Below are 18275 nucleotides of genomic sequence, written 5' to 3'. Positions count from 1 at the left end.
CAAACAATCGGTTGTTTCCTCGAATCAATCGGTTGTTTTGGTACTTAACAGTTTAACCATTCAAAACAGTTTTCAAACTTTTTCTCAAAACACGTAAGTACAAACAATCGGTTGTTTCGACAAAACAATCGGTTGTTTTTACTTAGTTTGAAATCATTTTGTTTTCACAAAGATTGAGAATGCTAATGCTTTAGATTTAATCATAAGGTGGATTACAACATATAAACTACCCCAGAATAAGGCTTAAACCAGCACAACAACATCAAGCACAACAGAGACTTCAACATCCTTTAAAGGATTTGGATTCTTCAAAGCTTGAACACCTCTTGGTTCAACAACATTCTAGGTTCATAATAGAGAACATAATAAAAAATGAATAATTAATCCTTTATATGTAAACTTCTATTGTAATTTTGTAGATCATATTCCTGTAAAAGGTATTAATTAGGACCCAAAGTGATGAAAAAAATAATCATAATGTAATTGATGTGTATGCAATATAAGGTAAATAGTTTGAAATCCTTCAATAATTTCCCCTATAATGAATTTCTGCGAAATTACAAAAAGAAATCCATGGATATACTATATTTCCTATTACAGGACAATCACTCATTCAACTCGTTAAAAATTGGCTTTATTAGAAATAATTTATAAATTCAATTAACAACTTGACTTTCTTATTCCTAATTTTATTACTATCCCAAATTTCTCAAAATCCTAATTTCTCTAAACCCTTCGTGGGTTCTCGCACAACCAAATACCAGAACGCTGCTCACCGTCTGACGAACGCCACTTACCCTCCGCTCGATTTCTAACATCGTCGCTTACCCTCATTCCTCCGCTCGACTCGATTCTAACACCACCGCCACCAACAACCGCCTGATTCCAATATCGCCGCCACCTACAACCACCCGATTCTCCCTCCACATTGAGAAATCCAACTTTTCACACCATTCTCAAACCTAAGTTTCTCCGTCTTTCTCTCTCAAAGCCAAATTCTAACTCTGCTCGAAAACCTTTCTCTACAAAATATTCAAATATTATATCACATTACGAAAGTGTCCTTTGCTACATATCATATATATATATATATAACATTTACAACCACACCCTTTGCCACATTAGCAATTCCGACCACGTGGAGAGCGTAAAAAAAAGTGTGTAATACAACAGAACTCAGTGGTAACAAACCAACTCGAATCTCTCTATAGATGGACTGCAATGGCGAAGAAGCAAGAGAAGAAGGTGAACGTCTCCGGCAAACCGAAGCACTCTCTCGACGTTAACCGCAGCAATGACTCGAAGAAGGAGAGGCGCTCCGCCGCCACCGTGCGCCGCCTCAAGATGTACAAGACCAGGCCCGTTCGCGATCGAAAAGGAAAAGTCCTCTCCAACGAGTTTCAGTCCAAGGATCTTCCTGACACGAATTCAACCTTATCGCCGATGGTTCGGTATGTCCAATTTCGTAACAACAATCATTTAAATGCTTAATTTTAAAACAATAATCGCGTTTCATCAACTTGAACTTGTGAATATTACAATCCGCAGGGAATACGCGTGTTGTGAATCAGAAGGAGCTCGAGTTCTTTCGTGAAGAGCTGCAGAGTCGCATGTCGAGTAATTACAATGTGATTCTTAAAGAGAAGAAACTGCCGCTGTCATTGCTCAATGATCACCAGAAGGTTTGTTTGTTAAGCTCTGCGTGATTGGTGAAAGAGTTGTGCGCGTTTTTAATATAAAAATGAGAATTAATTTAGTAATGGTTTTGGATTTTGAATGTAGCAAGTTAGAGTTCATCTGCTTGATAGAGAGCCTTTTCAAGATGCTTTTGGACCTAAGACCAAAAGAAAGCGCCCCAGCCTCTTGGCTGCTGACTACGAGTCCTTGCTGAAGAAAGCTGATGGTTCTCAAGGTAAGGATGGTTTCTCTGTGAATTTGTAGGTTGGGTGAGCAACGGGGTTGTGTTGTTATCTTTAAAAGTTTAGGACCTGTTTGCTGGTGTGTATGTTCTGAGAAAAACTATTTCTGGGTGAAAAAATTCATAAAGGTTACATAAGTTTCTCCGACGAAGTAAATCTCAAGAACAAAGAAGTTTATTTAGTTATGTCTTGTTAACTCTTTTTCTAAAGTAGTTTACTATTCTAAAAGTTATTTGTCCTACATTTCACCAGATCACTTAAGAAAACAGGAGATGGGAAATGTTTTTGTAGAAGTTAGAAATAATAGCTCAAGAAGTTATATTATTAAATTGAGATTTTGTTTCTTATCTAAAGCACCCCTTGGTCTATTACTTGTTTTATGATGGTGCACTTAACAGATTCACTTAATTGAAACTGAATAGTAACTTTTTTGTTTATTTTGCGGGAATTCTTGTTTTATGTGATCTGTAGTTTCTTTCTACAAATTAATTGTGCTTTACTTAGTGTGAGATTATTTATCATTCCTTCTTTGTTATGGTACTTTGCATATGTTTTTGAACAGAAGCGTAGTTCTAGTGCATCTGGAGAAGTTGATGATGGGGATGGATGATGAAAGAGACCCCAGCACCAACCCTTTGAGAGGCCACCAAAATGTTACATTAAGTCAATCACTAGAGTCATAGTCAAAGAGGGGTCAAGAGGATACATTTTACATGTCATAGACTCTAGTGTGTCATAGTTTTTCTTACTTTTCTAGTCAAAGTAGCATTGTTTAAATCTTTTTGTAAATATGATGAAACATGCAAAGTGGTACTTAAAAGGCTAAACCTAAGTTTAATTAGAAATATCCATTTCTAAGTAAACTTAGGACCGGCTCAATTATCTAGACCTAATGGGTGTAAGTTATAGATCAACCACATAAGGAAGGATTCTATAACCTACCTCCATTTAGGTGCCACATTTCCCATGTGCTCACATTTCCCATGTGCTCACATTTGCATGTAATTTGGCTAGCATTTCCTCTTCATTTACATTTGCATTTCAGGTCCTCCAAGGCTATTTAAGGAGGAGCATACCTCATGTTTTGATAAGATTAATTTGAGTAATGAAATGCTGCCAAAATGTGTCATTCTTACTCCCTTGCCTAAAATCTCTCTAGATTTAGGTCTTTAATCTTCAACCCTTTCATCTACCAAAGAGAGTTGGCCGAACCTTTTTGACTCTCCTACTCTTCATGTACCTCCCAAGGCTGCCACAACTCTTAGGAGATCCTTGTTCCACCTACAACCCATTGAAGCTTCCGCAAACCACCACAAAAACCGTAAAAGAGAAGAGCTCAATGCCATCATTTGTATCTAGAGCTATGGTTTTCAAGAGATAAGTGTCTCTTTACATTTTTCTGCTTGAGTTCTTCTTATCTTCATGTTGTTCATCTTTTTGTTCATGTTGTCTTGCTGTTTTTACGTTTTTAAATATGATTTAGATGCTATTCTAAGCATTTCAATCGGTAGAAATTGTTCAATTTGTTCTTGAGCACCTTATTTTCAATTTTGTGTAGGATTCTATGGTGAATTGTGTTGCTGTTTTGATTTTAGGATATTTGAGTCTTGCTTGAATTTCTGTTCGGTTCATATGATGTGTTTGAGTCATTTTATTTTTTGGATCTATAAGTTTTGTCTAGTCATGTAATTCCAAAATTGTAAACAAATCTTAGTAGTACTTTTCTTGATTCATTTGTTTCTTGTTTTGATTTGAGTGTTTAATTTGAATTCTGAATTGATTTGATCCTTTGGTGCATTTTTCCTTTTAGTTTGAGTTCATATTTGTATGTTAGATCCATACAAATTCTATCACATTCATTCCATTGTGTTTTTGAAGTATCTCATTCGGTTTTTTAATTCCAGATTTAGATTCCTCTGCTTTAACAAATTCTGTTATGGCTGTTTTGTTTTATGAAAATTAAATACGTTAAAAGAAAATTATGAGATTCTGGATTTCAGTGGTTTGAAGCGTTAGCAAAAGACAAAAAAAAGAATCAGTTGAAAAAGAGAAATAGAAAAAAAAAGATAAATCACACAAAAAAAAGTGCATTCTGGTGCTAGAAACTGGCGGTAATTGGACATTGTTTTTGGAAAAATTATCACAATTAATTAGTGCATGTGCTTTGTGTGAAACCAACGCCAAAAGTTTGTTAAGAAATTGAATTGTTGGTGTTTAAATTTTCAGAAGCAAATACAAAATATCCAACTCAGCATAAATCATTGAAGTCACGCTTTCTGAACCACAATATTTTCAGTAGTGCTGTTTTGGTTTTTCAAATCAAATCTAGTGTCAATCTTTAGGTTCCTTTTGTGTGCCTATTTTTATTTGATTATCCAATTTCATTCTGAACTCTTTCTAGTTGTGTCATATCTTTAAATCCAATTGCAGTGGTGCTGTTTTTAAAATTTAATTGTTTCTTGCTTTCTTTTCTTGACCTCTATATTGTTGGTGGATAAATTTCAATTGGTGCTTGTTGAGTGAAAAATTGACTTGAAGAGAGTCTAGCTTTACTTAGTAGGTACTGTTTTGGAGAATTTAATTGCTTAAATCATAAGAGGATCAAGGCAAGGGATAACAACAAATACAAATACCAAAATACACCATACACTTTGAAGGACACAACAAAGAAGAGTAACAACAAGTTAAAGGAGTGTATAGCCTAGCCAGTTGAAATTTAATTTGTGCAATTTAATTTCTTTGCATTTTTTAAGTTGTAATTACACTTCACTTTTGATAATTAGTAGATTAATCACGAATTAGACGGTGAGTGTGTCTTCAAAGGCTCAAAGTGTCTAAGAAGCCTCTGATAGCCTTGAGCTCTTCTCTTTTACGGTTTTTGTGGTGGTTTGCGGAAGTTCAATGGGTTGTAGGTGGAACAAGGCTCTCCTAAGAGTTGTGGTAGTCTTGGAGGTGCATGAAGAGTAGGAGAGTGAGAGAAGTTCGACCAACTCTCTTTGGTAGGTGAAAGTGTTGAAGATTAAAGACCTAAATCTAGAGAGATTTTAGGTAAGGGAGTAAAAATGACAGATTTTGGCAGCATTTCATTACTCAAATTAATCTTATCAAAACATGAGGTATGCTCCTCCTTAAATAGCTTTGGAGGACTTGAAATGCAAATGTAAATGAAGAGGAAATGCTAACCAAATTACATGCAAATGTGAACACATAGAAGCACATGAGAAATGTGAGCACATGGGAGCACATGAGAAATGTGACACCTAAATGGAGGTAGGTTCTAGAATCCTTCCTTGTGTGGTTGGTCTAGAACTTACGCCCATTAGGTCTAGATAATTGGACCGGTCCTAAGTTTACTTAAAAATGGATATTTCTAATTAAATTTAAGTTTAGCCTTTTAAGTACCACTTTGCATGTTTCATCATATTTACAAAAAGATTTAAACAATGCTACTTTGACTAGAAAAGTAAGAAAAACTATGACACACTAGAGTCTATGACATGTAAAATGTGTCCTCTTGACCCCTCTTTGACTATGACTCTAGTGATTGCCTTAATGTAGCATTTTGGTGGCCTCTCAGAGGGTTGGTGCTGAGGCCTCTTCCATCATTCCCTCCCTCTTGAAAAAAAGGATTTGTCCTCAAAACCATTGCTTCATCCTTGTCAAAAGTAGGTGGATGTATATGGCTGGATGGTGTCCATCATCTCCTCCTTCTTGAGAAAATCTATCCTCAGATCCACAGTGTCGATCTCTGATAGTAGCCTCTTGCGTTGACAACTAAGCTCGTCCTCCTGGATCAAACGTCCATCTATGGGAATCATCAAACAAAGCAAATGAGTTAGTTTGAGCAGTTGTATAAAAATCAATTTTATGAAGTTGCCATTTTTATTTTTCTTTTGTTTTTGGCAACTTTTTACAATATTTCTCTTTTGGTTGTTGTATGTGTTCTCTAATCCTCTTATGCATTTTAAAATATTCGGTTTTTGTTACTTTTTCCTTAGGCACAAATCTTTGTGGAATAGGAAATGATAACAAATCAAAAGGGAAAAGAGGATTAAGTCTACATACAACTTCAAATGTAGAAATATTAGTAGTCTTGTGGACTACTCTATTGTATGTTAGCCTTTTATGATTACTATAAGCATAGTAGAAAGAACTATGTTTTCAATTTCATTTTGACCATTCTTATGAGCATGATAAAAATTTGAAGAGTACAACTTAGTTCCAAGTTTTTCTAGAAGTATCCTCAAAAAATGGTTTTTAAAGTTTGGAGCTCTTTTCAATACTATGCTTGGAGATAAACTATGAAGATTTATCACTTCTCTAGAGAAGAGTTTATCCATGTCCATAAAAATGGAATCAAAACCTTTTGTTGTCCTAGGAAACTCTAATATAAAATCTAGGCTTATGTTTTCCCATGGATCATTTACAAAAGGTAAAGGAGTATAGAGTTCATGAGACATTGCCTTAAATGTATTTTTAAAACAAGAAATGTATCTAGGGTAATGTCTTTGAACATCTTTTCTCATGGGTGATCAAAAGAATTTTCCTTTTAAAAGCTCTAGAGTTTTATCAACTCTAATTTGGCTCATGAGTTCTCCTTCATGAAGAATTTCTCTTTTATGTGTGAAGGTAGTCTCGTTGATACGACCATTGATCATGGAAATTTTAACATTTTGCAATGGTTGTCTCAATAAGACATGCCAAGTTTCTTTAAGCTCTACCTCACATAAAAATTTATCTTCGTAGATGCCTATAGATAACTTGACCTTCACATAATCAAAATAATCTACTAATAATCTTGCATGTGTTCCTTTACAAAAGGTAAGGCTTTGAGGTTGTTCAACAAGAAACATATTTTCAAAGGTATTTTCAACTTTTCCTTCTTGTTGAATGACCTTGTGGGAAGCAACACTACAATTAAGCGAAGTTTAACAAAAGCAAATGGCGTAATTAAAACAATTAACAAATGCTAAGCTAGAAAGTTTAAACTAGGCGATCCTAGGTGAGGCTTCTTAGACACTTGAAGCCTTTGAAAACACACTCACCGTCTAATTGCGTGATTAAGCTACTAATTAACAAAAGTAATTTGCAAAGAAATTAAGTTGCACAAGTTAAAGTGTACTCCCTTGGCTTGTTGTTGATCTTCTTGTTTGTGACCTTCAAAAGTGTATGGTGTATTTTTGATATGGTGTTTGTTGCTGCCCCTTGCCTTGATCCTCTTGGAATTAGGTAATTAGATTCTTCAATACAACACCTATTAAGTAAAGCTAGACTCTCCTCAAGTCAAATCCCACTCAATAAGCACCAATTAATAATAATCCACCAACAAAGCTTAGAGGTCAAGAAAATAAAGCAAGAAACAAATAAAATTTGAAAATAGCACCACTACAATTGGAATTAATATTGACACAACTAGAAGGAGTTCAGAATGAAATGGACAAGCAAATAAAAAAAACACTCAAATAATGGATGACACACAAAAGGAACCTAAGGAATAACACTAGATTTGATTTAAAAACCAAAAACAGCACCACTGAAAAATGTTGTGGTCCAGAATGCGTGACTTTTAAAGATTTATGCTGAGCTGACTCTTTTGTATTTGCTTATGAAAATTGATACACAAACAAATCAAGATCTTAACAAACTTTTGGCGTTGGTTTCACTCCAAACGCATGCACCAATTAATTTTAATAATTTTTTTAAAATCAGTGCTCAAAACCGCCAGATGTAGCGTTAGGATTGCACACTCTTTTTGTAAGATTTATCTTTTTTTTCTATTTCTTTTTTTCAACTGATTCTTTTTTTGTTCTTTTGCTAACACCTCAATTTAGTGAAATCCAGAGGCTCATAATTTTCTTATGATGTATTTAATTTTCATAAAGCAAAACAGCCAAAACAGATTTGTGAAAACAGGGGATTCTGAAATCTGGAATAAAAAACAGAATGATATATCAACAAAAACACAATGGAAAAAAAATGTGATGGAATTTGTGTGGATCTAGCACACAAATAAGAACTCAAACTACAATTAAAAAAAGCACCAAAGGATCAAAACAAAGCAGATTTCAGATCAAGCATTCAAACAAATAAATCAAGAAGAGTACTACTAGGATTTGTTGACAAATATGGAAACACGTGACTTAGACAAAACTTATGAATTCATAAAATGAAAAGACTCAAGAACATCATATGATCCAAATGAAATTTCAAGCAACACTCAAATACCCAAAAATAAAAAACAGCAACACAAAGATATCAAGAATCCTACACAATTGAAAAGAGATGTTCAAGCACAATTTTGAACAAAACCCACCGATTGAAATGAATAAACAAGCATTCAAATCATATTAAAACACAAAAACAGCAAGACAACTTGGAGAAAGAAGAACTCAAAAAGAAAAATGCAAAGAGATACTCATCTTTGAAGAACCATAGCTCTAGATACCAAATGATGACATTCCTTTGAGCTCTTCTTTGCGTTTTGGTGATGAACTTGCGTAAGCTTGTGGAGGAGATGAAGCAAGGCCTTCCTAGGAAGTATGGGTGCCTTGAAGGTGCATGAGAGTGGGGAATTGGGGAGGTTCGGCCAGCCCCTTTGAAGGTGATGAAGTGAAGATTAAAACCTAGATGCTAGGCAAAGAGTAGTGTATGACACAAATTTGACAGCATAACAATACTGTATTCAATCTTACAAAATGAGAGCCAAGCACCTCCTTATATAGGATTGGAGGGCTGGAATTTGAAGAGCCAAATACAAATGAAATGTAATCTAAATGACATGCAAATGAAGGAGCACATGGAGGCACATGGAGCACATGGCACATGGGTGCACATGGCCTTCTAACTTGCACATGGCTGGTCCTAGATTAGTGGGGAGGTTCTAGAAACCGTAGCTAATCTAGGTTAACTCCTCCTTAATCCTAATTTGCAGAAATTAAACAAAGTTTCACAAGGCTATGCTATTTACACCACAATTAAGACTAAGCTACACTTTGTTGGGCCTTCTTGGACGTCAACCTTCTTGGATGTCAATTCTCTTTTTTCGCTTCTTGTGTGGCCTAGACGCTTCTTGTGGGTGCCCTCTATGCAAGGTTGGTCCTAGACGCTCTCTTAGTTGCCTTTCATGCAAGGGTGGTCCTAGACGCTCTTTTGGGTGCTGGGGCCTCTTCCATCAATAGATCTTTCGTTGGGACATTGAGATGGTAATTTGGGGCCTCTTCCATCAATAGATCTTTCGTTGGGACATTGAGATGGTAATTGATCATTACCAAGGTATGTAAAACATGGAAATGTTAAGTGCCCTACATTGCTATTATGTGACTTAAAGCTAACTTAATTTTATTTCCCCCTTTTCAATGTGATCTAGTTCCTGCTTGGGCAACAAAGGGATGGCTTAGAGTTTTGTCTAAAGAATTTCCAACTCTGGCATTCCATGCAAACATTAACAAGTCCTTTGGAAAAGTATTTCTGATACGCCTGATCTTCATTTAATTTGTTTGCTTTATGTGCCAATTTTGTTAATTTATGAAAGAAATATAACTGAAACTTGATATAGCTATTCTGCATCTCCTGCTATGTGCTATTTTCTTATTTGTCATTATTGTGCGTAGGGTTCTCTTCTATCTGTACTTAGACAATTTGCACATTTGAAACGGGATAAGCAAGCAATATCTGTTGGATTTTTTGGATATCCAAATGTTGGGAAGTCATCAGTAATCAACACTTAGCGTACAAAGAATGTAATACTTCTATCTCCTTTAATGCTTCTCATTTTTTGCTTAAGCTGTTGTTTGTGCATTTATGTGGACATGAATGCAAGCATAGAATCACTAATCTTGTTTAGTTTTAAATTATTGTTGTGGAATAATCACTTTAACAAATTGACTAATGTGTATCCAATTATATGTTATAAAAGGTCTGCAAGGTTGCTCCAATTCCAGGGGAAACGAAAGTCTGGCAGTATATAACACTTACAAAGAGAATCTTTTTGATTGATTGTCCAGGTGTAGTCTACCACAACAAGGATTCTGAAACAGATGTTGTGTTAAAGGGTGTGGTATGTTACCTTCTGCTTTCTCTAATTTTGGTTGTCATGTGCTTTTATAAAGAATGTTTTGTTTTAGACTATTTTTTTAGTGGTAATTTAATTAGAGTTAATTTAATTAATAGATGTAGTCCTTTAATCCTTGTAGGCAATTTCACCAAGTGAGGAATAGTTTCATTGTTGTAATTTGCTAATATTGTTGAGCAACTGTTTAGGGACATGGGTTAATGAAATCTAATCAACCTAGTTGTCTCCTGTGATATCATCTATTTTGTTTGGTTGTTTTAGTTTATTTGTTTTGATTTGTTGGGCCATAGTCTAGGAAACTATTCTTTTATTTTGAAAGGCTGAATGACTAGTATATTACTTAATTTGGTGTTATATCCATGTAACGACACACTAGTTATTCTGTTAAAAAACTTTGATGTCATTAAAATATGATGGTGGTTAGTTTTGTTTCTCCCTTGTTGATTTGTCAGAATGGTGGCTATCCATTGGTGAAATATGATAGTATCTTGAGTGAGATGAAGTTAGTTTCAACCTGGCATCTCCTGAACCATCATAGCTTTTATTTGGTCACGTGATATTCTATTGTCATTTTTAGGACTCATACTTGTTTTCTTGTCCAGTGGATAATTTACTCCTTGCTTTTGCTTGTAGTAGTGGAATTAATTTTGCTGTAGTTGGTAATTATATTATTACTATTAATCAATACAGTCATGCTAATACATGTTACTTTCAGGTGCGTGTAACTAATTTGAAAGATGCTGCAGACCATATAGGTGAGGTTTTGAAACGTGTGAAGAAAACACATTTGGAGAGAGCATATAAAATAAAAGAGTGGTATGGCTCTGTCTCCTGAAGTTAATGGTGTCGACCTGGTTAACTAAGTGTGTCCTTTTGTATTCATGTGTTTGTTTGATGAAAATATCCTAAGTTTGCCAATCATATGATCATTCTTCATCTCTGATAAGGAGCTGTAGTAGTTGATAGAGAACATTTTTATGCCATGGTATACAAGCAAAATTATAGGCAAACGAAAACTGACAGTATTATATATCATGGCAACTTTTCACCCTGTTTTCTCTTCTGGCATCTCATAAGATTTTTTTGTTGCCACCAGGGATGACGAAAATGACTTCTTACTGCAGCTTTGCAAATCAAGTGGCAAACTTCTGAAGGTATTTTAGTTAATCTGAATTCTTAGTTTAATATCTAAGTTATTTCATGATTGCACTGTTGTCGAGGCAAGCAACTGCTATGGTAATGTATTTTGGCTCTGCTGAATTCGGCAAAGACTAGATATGTGTATACTCTTAGTATGGGATGCCTATTGAGAGTCAAAAGCCAATAATGAACCGAAGGAACACGTTTCATCTCTTCATAGTCTGCTTCTATTGTATAAAACGAGAGAGATGCAATTTAGTAACCCCCCCAAAGACAGCAGTTTGCCAAGTTTTAGGGGGGGAGTTTACAGGGAGGCTGTAAAACCCGCAATCTTGCATTCAATTTTTTGTGCATGTGGAGAGTAGAAGACCCATTAAGACGTGTAAATCAGATGAATTGTTTGATTCTTTTATCCAACCTGCTATTTTTTGTGCATGTGGAGAGTAGAAGACCCATTAAGACGTGTAAATCAGATGAATTGTTTGATTCTTTTATCCAACCTGCTCGGTGTTTTTTTTTTTAACCTTTTTGCTCCGCTACTGAACTGAATGGTGTCTTGTGATCCTTTTAATTGACCCCATCCAATGGAATGAGACTTCTGTTTTAGTTTATCTCTCTCTGGGCGAAATAGGATATCGTACTTCTGTGTGACTGTTTCCTATATTGGTTGTTTCAGGGTGGTGAACCTGACCTGATGACTGGAGCAAAGATGGTTCTTCATGACTGGCAGAGGGGTAGACTTCCGTTTTTTGTTCCTCCTCCTAAGCAGGAAGAAGAGTCTGAGGAACCTAATGTTAATGGGGTTGACATAGATGATGCAGTTGATGGCAATGAAGCATCTGCTGCTATTAAGGCTATCGCAGATGTTCTTTCGTCTCAGCAGCAAATAAGTGTCCCTGTTCAAAAAGATTTGTATAGTGAGAATGAGTTGAAGGGGGAGGCGACTGACCAAGCTCCTAACCACAATGCAGAAGATATTCCAGCTTCTGATAGTGACACATCTGAACAGGATTCACCTACTAAGATTCCATCTGAGCCGCTTCTTTGCTGAACTGGACCCAACCATTGAGTCATAAATTTTGGTTGCATTGGAGTTATAGCTTTTAGGAAAATTGTATGTAAATTATAAGTTGGTTCTATTTCCATCCTCTAAAGCTTGGAAGAGAACAGCTCCTTTTCCCTTCGCATCATTTCTGAGGCCAGCTTCATCTACCTCACAAAGATGGTTGTCAAATGCATCGATTTTTCTTTCGGGAATGTTGTTTTGGCTAACCTGATGTTTGTATTCGTGAGATATGTGCAAGGAGATCTTAAGAACAGGCAGAAGGTTTAGTTTGTTGAGCATTGGTTTTATTTTTAGTTACTAATTTAAGCATTAATTTTATCGATATAGCTTTGTGCCTTAGTTGAAATTTTGTTTTACTTTTTAAATATACCATCGTATGATTCAAAGTTGTAAACGTGGATGATGCAACATTTTCTAATTTAATGCCAAGCCAATATTTTTCCATTCATTTGCAGATATTCTACCTTTAACATATTTGATTATAACTTTCTAATAATAAAATATTTAAACTATAATTATTTAATAAGATGTAATGACAGTTGTAATATTATGTGTACCGGTACACACTGGATAGACGTGGTCGACCGACCGAATGCATAATAAATGCAAGGGCATTTATGTAACAAGCCAAAGTAGTTAAGATACACTTTCGAAAAATAAGGAGAACACGCTTAGAGAAGATATGTTCCCCGGGTATTCTGGAGCACGACTGGCAAGACCTATCCATAACCACCCTAAGTCCAAGGGATAGAAAGCCCATTAGGCAATCCTATAAATACTGTGCTCAAGCCAGAGAAAGGTACGTTTTCATCCACTTACTGAATCACACTTAGAATTTCTTACTTACTTGAGCGTCGGAGTGCCTTCGCAGGTACCCTCCCCCGCCCGACCGAAGGAGACACCAAGAAGGAGCGACCGACCGAAGGAGAAGAAGATCGACACGTCAGCAATTATACTACGTCAACCGACCGTGCCTGGGCCCCATCTCTCCACTCAAGTACAATTGGCGCCCATCGTGGGGCCGAGGCAAGATTTCAATTTTTGAGGTATAATGGTTGCAACAAGGAACAACAACGACGCTATGGCAGAACAGATGACTATGATTCAAACCCTCCAAACTCAGATGGAGGAATTGCGGCAAAAGGGGATTGAAGACAGTCGCCAACACGAAGAGGACAGGCGCCGTCAAGAGGAAGAAATCGCCTTATTGAGAGAGCAGAATGCACAACTCCAGCGACAGGTTGATAATCCCGAACGAGAAGGTCAATCCCATACGGCCGACCGAACCACCTCTCGCATACCTACACCGACCGACACCAATCCTGCTTCCAGAACTGAAATAGTCGAAAGAAAGTTAAGTAAAAGGGGTCATCCTTTTACAGACGAAATCATCACCACACCACTTCCTGACAAGTGGAGAGGCTTCGCCATTAAACTCTATGACGGCTCGACTGACCCAGACGAGCATTTAAATGTTTACAAGACGCAAATGACTTTGTATACCACAGATAACAATGTGTGGTGTAAAGTATTCCCCACGTCGCTTCAGGGAGAACCTCTTACCTGGTTTACAGAGCTGCCTCCGAATTCCATTGATGACTTTGACGTCTTAGCCGCAAAATTCTCTACTCAATATGCCACCAGCCGACCGCATAACATGTCCTCCATGTCTTTCCTAGCGGTACAACAAGAAAAAGGTGAATCTCTCAGAACCTTTTTAGATAGGTTCAACAAAGCATGTATGAATATCCGAGGGCTCAAACAGGAAGTTGCATTACACCATTTGGTTTCGGCCATCCGGCCGAGCCGTTTTACCGAAAGTCTCATCAAGAAGCCGCCTCAAGACATGGAAGACCTTTGAACTTGAGCAACCAAATTCATGCAAATCGAGGAACACATTGACTATCACCAACGGTTCAAAGTCGTCGGATCCGGAGTCCTCAAAGACCAAACCCCGAGCAAAGAAAGAGAAATCGAGACCGAACGGACTGTCTGAACCACTCCAAGGTCCGAACGGAACAGAGGAGGCCGAATCCCCAGGTTTAACAGTTACACCCCTTTAACTGTTCCGAGGGGACGAGCCCTAGATGAAGCACTACAAACGGATTTAATTCCGACACTAAAACGATATCAAACACCACCGAATGTAGATACTGCTAAGCATTGCCAGTACCATCGTAATTTCGGCCACACGACCGAGGGATCTCAAGCGTTGAAGGACAAAATCGAAGAGCTCATCCAGGCTGGCCATCTGCGGCAGTTCGTCAAGAAGACAAGGAATTCAAGATCCCCACCACGAAGTACCGACCTTTCATCCCGTGGTGACGACCGGTCATACCGTAATGATTACAAACGCCGAACTGACCATAGCCAGGCTTCGCGGAAACGCAGTGAAAGCCCCGTTCGGCGTACACGCGCCCGCAACACAAGTCCCGACCGAAACGCCCGCCCTCGTCAACAAGTCCGCGAAGTCATCAATATGATTGCTGAACCCGTTACCTTGGGCGAACCAAACCACGAAACAAATTACATAGCCGGAGGCTTTGCCGGTGGCGGGTGCTCAAATTCCGCCCGAAAGAAACATCTCCGGGACATTCAGTCCGCTCATGCTACTACGAGAAGGCGCCCACACATACCCCCGATCACTTTCACTGATGATGACTTCACAGCCACAGATCCAGCCCAAGACGACCCTATGGTAATCACTGTGGAAATTGACAAGTTCGCAATTGCCAAGACTTTGGTGGACCAAGGTAGCTCGGTCGATATATTATACTGGGAAATCTTCAAGAAAATGCGCATCCCAGAAGCAGATATTCAACCCTATAACGAACAAATTGTAGGGTTCTCAGGTGAACGGGTCGACACTAAGGGGTATATAGACTTGTATACAACCTTTGGTGAGGAAGACGGTCTCCATAAAACAATAAACGTACGGTATCTTGTGGTTAACGCCCAAACTTCCTACAACATCCTGCTCGGCCGTCCGTCCATCAACAGATTAAAAGCCATTGTTTCCACCCCACACTTAGCCATGAAGTTCCCTTCGGCAAATGACGACATTGCAACAATCCATGTCGATCAAAAAACCGCTAGAGAATGTTATGTCGCGAGTTTGAAAAGTGAGCCAACTCGGCGGCTCTACACGACCAATCCAGACGACCGACTCCCGCAAAAAAGAGGACGATCCCTGACTCGGTATTCCGAAATGCGCATGTCCCGTCGTCAGATGATAGCCCTTGTTGATCTCGACCCTCGTATGGACGATCCCCGTATGGAAGCAGGAGAAGACTTGCATCCATTCCCACTTCGCGATGATTGCCACGCTACACTTATTGGCACCTCACTGAAGTCGGACGCGAGTGGCCATCGACACGACGCTTGTTAAAAATGCTGATCTTTTCGCATGGACGGCCGCTGACATGCCTGGCGTAGACCCACAGGTCATCACTCACCGATTATCACTGTATAAAGAAGCTAGGCCGGTAGCTCAAAAGAAACGAAATCTAGGAGAGGAACGACGCCAAGCCGCACGTAACGAAGCTGATAAATTGTTACAAGCTGGATTCATTCGGAAAGCCCATTACACCACATGGCTAGCCAATGTAGTTATGGTAAAGAAAGCGAATGGAAAATGGCGAATGTGCGTTGACTACACGGATCTCAATAAAGCATGTCCAAAAGACTCTTATCCTCTACCTACCATTGATCGTCTAGTCGATGGGGCGGCCGGACATCACATCCTCAGTTTCCTTGATGCCTACTCAGGTTACAATCAAATCCAAATGCACCCGGCCGATCGAAAAAAGACGGCCTTCATGACCGACTCCGACAATTTCTACTATGAAGTTATGCCCTTCGGACTCAAAAATGCGGGAGCCACTTATCAAAGGTTAATGGATCATGTATTCCACGACATGATCGGTCGGAATGTCGAAGTCTACGTTGATGATATTGTTGTCAAATCTGACTCATGTAAACAACATGTCGCCGACCTAAAAGAAGTTTTCCAAGCTCTTCGTCAGCACCGAATGCGACTCAATCCTGACAAATGCGCGTTCGACGTTGAGGGAGGAAAGTTCTTAGGTTTTATGCTTACTCACCGTGGCATAGAAACTAATCCAGAGAAATGTCAAGCCATTTCCGAGATGAGGAGCCCCAGTTCCATTAAAGAAATTCAGAGACTCATTGGCCGGCTCACCGCTCTGTCGAGGTTTGTCCCTAAACTCGCAGAAAAGACGAGACCCATAGCCCGATTATTGAAAAAAGCATCTCGCTTCGACTGGACAACCGAATGTGAAGAAATCTTCCTTCAATTAAAAACTTTTTTATCCTCCCCACCGGTCATCCAGAAACCGGACGCCCGAGAGCCGATTATAGTCTACCTAGCCATTTCAAACGAAGCTGTTAGTTCGGTCTTGGTCCAAGAGATTAATTCCGAAGAACGTCCAGTTTATTTCGTCAGCCGCGCCCTCCATGGCGCCGAGGTTCGATACCAGACGATTGAAAAGGTGGCCATGGCTCTAATCATTAGAGCCCGACGAATGCGCATGTATTTTCAAAACCATCGCATTATTGTTCGGACGAACTACCTTATCATGAAGATTCTGGCCAAACCAGACTTAGCCGGACAAATGATTAGTTGGGCGATAGAATTATCAGAATTCCATATACAGTACCAGCCAAGAGGGGCCATCAAGTCGCAAGCCCTTGCCGACTTCGCAGCCGAACTCACCCCTTTCTTGGCCAAGGACGAACATCCATCTTGGATTCTACACGTTGACGGCTCCTCCAATGAACGGTCGTGCGGCGCTGGAGTCGTGTTGGAAGGACCCGGCGAGATTGTTATTGAACAAGCTTTGAAATTTGAATTCAAAACTTCCAACAACCAAGCTGAGTACGAGGCCCTTATAGCCGGCTTACACTTAGCCCAAGAATTGGAAATCACTAGATTAATTTGTAAAAGTGATTCCAGACTCGTCATCGGTCAGCTCAATGACGAGTACGAAGTACGGGAAAGCTTGCTGTAGCAGTACTACCACTTCGTCAAACAGTTGATGAATACCTTTTCGAAAATATCCTTGCAACACGTCCGACGCGATCACAACACTCGCGCGGACGCCTTATCCCGGTTGGCAACCACAAAAAGTAAAGGAGTACACGAGTCGGTAATCTATGTAACGCTTGCACGGCCGAGCATCGACCTACAAGAATGTCTAATGATCGACTCGGAATACACCTGGATCACCCCAATCAAAGAATATCTGCTTAATGGTACATGTAGTCCCAGGTCTGAAAAAACCATGAAGCAGAAAACTGCCCGGTTCATCCTGATAGGCGACGATCTTTATGGTCGTGGATATACCAGACCGCTCCTCAAGTGTTTAACACCCGATCAGGCCTCCTATGTCGTCCGGGAATTGCACGAAGGAATTTGTGGCACTCATTCTGGTACGCGAACGATGGCTGCCAAAGTACTCTGAGCCGGCTACTATTGACCGACTGTCCAAGGTGATTGTACTGACTTCGTCTGAAAGTGCCTTAAATGTCAGGAATTCGGCACTTTGTCTCACCAAAAACCAGAGGAACTCCACTATATGCTCTCACCGTGGCCGTTCGTCCAATGGGGTATGGATATAATCGGCCCTTTCGCTCCCGGCAAAGGACAATGTAAGTTTCTATTGGTCGGCATTGATTATTTCATCAAATGGATTGAAGCTGAGCCTCTTACTGCAATTACCGCTCGCAATGTCCAAAATTTCGTATGGAAAAATATTGTTTGTCGTTTCGGCCTTCCCCAGATTATCATCACTGATAACGGCCGACAATTTACCGATCGGACGTTAGCCGAATTTTACGAGAAGCTCCACATCAAACATATTGCCAGATCGGTCGAACATCCGCAAACAAACGGCCAAGCAGAGGCTGCAAAGAAGGCCATTCTGAACGAACTAAAGAAACGTCTCGGCCCAGCCAAGGGTAACTGGACTGAAGAACTCTTAGAAGTCTTATGGGCATATCGTTGTACCCCTCAGACGACTACACAAGAAACGCCATACAGCCTAACGTATGGCACTGA

The 18275-nt window shown here is 39.1% G+C and overlaps 1 protein-coding gene across 3 annotated transcripts; it reads left to right on the top strand.

The window, feature by feature from the left end:
• Positions 1–679: 679 nt before the first annotated feature.
• Positions 680–12644, top strand: LOC137835287 (nuclear/nucleolar GTPase 2). Of its 3 annotated transcripts, XM_068643731.2 has the most exons (7): positions 8160–9191; positions 9286–9380; positions 9530–9658; positions 9835–9975; positions 10706–10806; positions 11087–11144; positions 11807–12644. In XM_068643731.2, exon 7 carries the CDS (start codon positions 11825–11827, stop codon positions 12179–12181), a length of 357 nt encoding a protein of 118 aa, XP_068499832.2. In that variant the 5' UTR covers positions 8160–9191; positions 9286–9380; positions 9530–9658; positions 9835–9975; positions 10706–10806; positions 11087–11144; positions 11807–11824; the 3' UTR covers positions 12182–12644. The 3 variants fall into 3 exon arrangements, with proteins under 3 accessions (XP_090158260.1, XP_068499833.2, XP_068499832.2); XM_068643732.2 differs by lacking the exons at positions 8160–9191; positions 9286–9380; positions 10706–10806; positions 11087–11144; positions 11807–12644 and adding exons at positions 695–1451; positions 1549–1682; positions 1783–1912 and having other exon boundaries at positions 9835–9974; XM_090302134.1 differs by lacking the exons at positions 8160–9191; positions 9286–9380; positions 9530–9658; ... (2 more) ...; positions 11087–11144; positions 11807–12644 and adding exons at positions 680–1451; positions 1549–1682; positions 1783–1912; positions 2482–3961.
• The last annotated feature ends 5631 nt before the right edge of the window (positions 12645–18275 follow it).

This window comes from Phaseolus vulgaris, chromosome 5 (assembly GCF_051622355.1).
Source record: "Phaseolus vulgaris cultivar YP4 chromosome 5, ASM5162235v1, whole genome shotgun sequence".
Taxonomy (NCBI): Eukaryota; Viridiplantae; Streptophyta; class Magnoliopsida; order Fabales; family Fabaceae; genus Phaseolus; species Phaseolus vulgaris.
Note: the sequence above shows the minus strand (reverse complement) of the source record. Positions and strands in the feature narration are given on the sequence as shown.

Coding starts and splice junctions, on each gene's coding strand:
- LOC137835287 (XM_068643732.2), top strand. CDS start 1,295: ATGACTCGAAGAAGGAGAGGCGCTCCGCCGCCACCGTGCGCCGCCTCA. Junction 1,452..1,548: donor ACCTTATCGCCGATGGTTCG/GTATGTCCAATT, acceptor TACAATCCGCAG/GGAATACGCGTGTTGTGAAT. Junction 1,913..9,529: donor GAAAGCTGATGGTTCTCAAG/GTAAGGATGGTT, acceptor TATTGTGCGTAG/GGTTCTCTTCTATCTGTACT.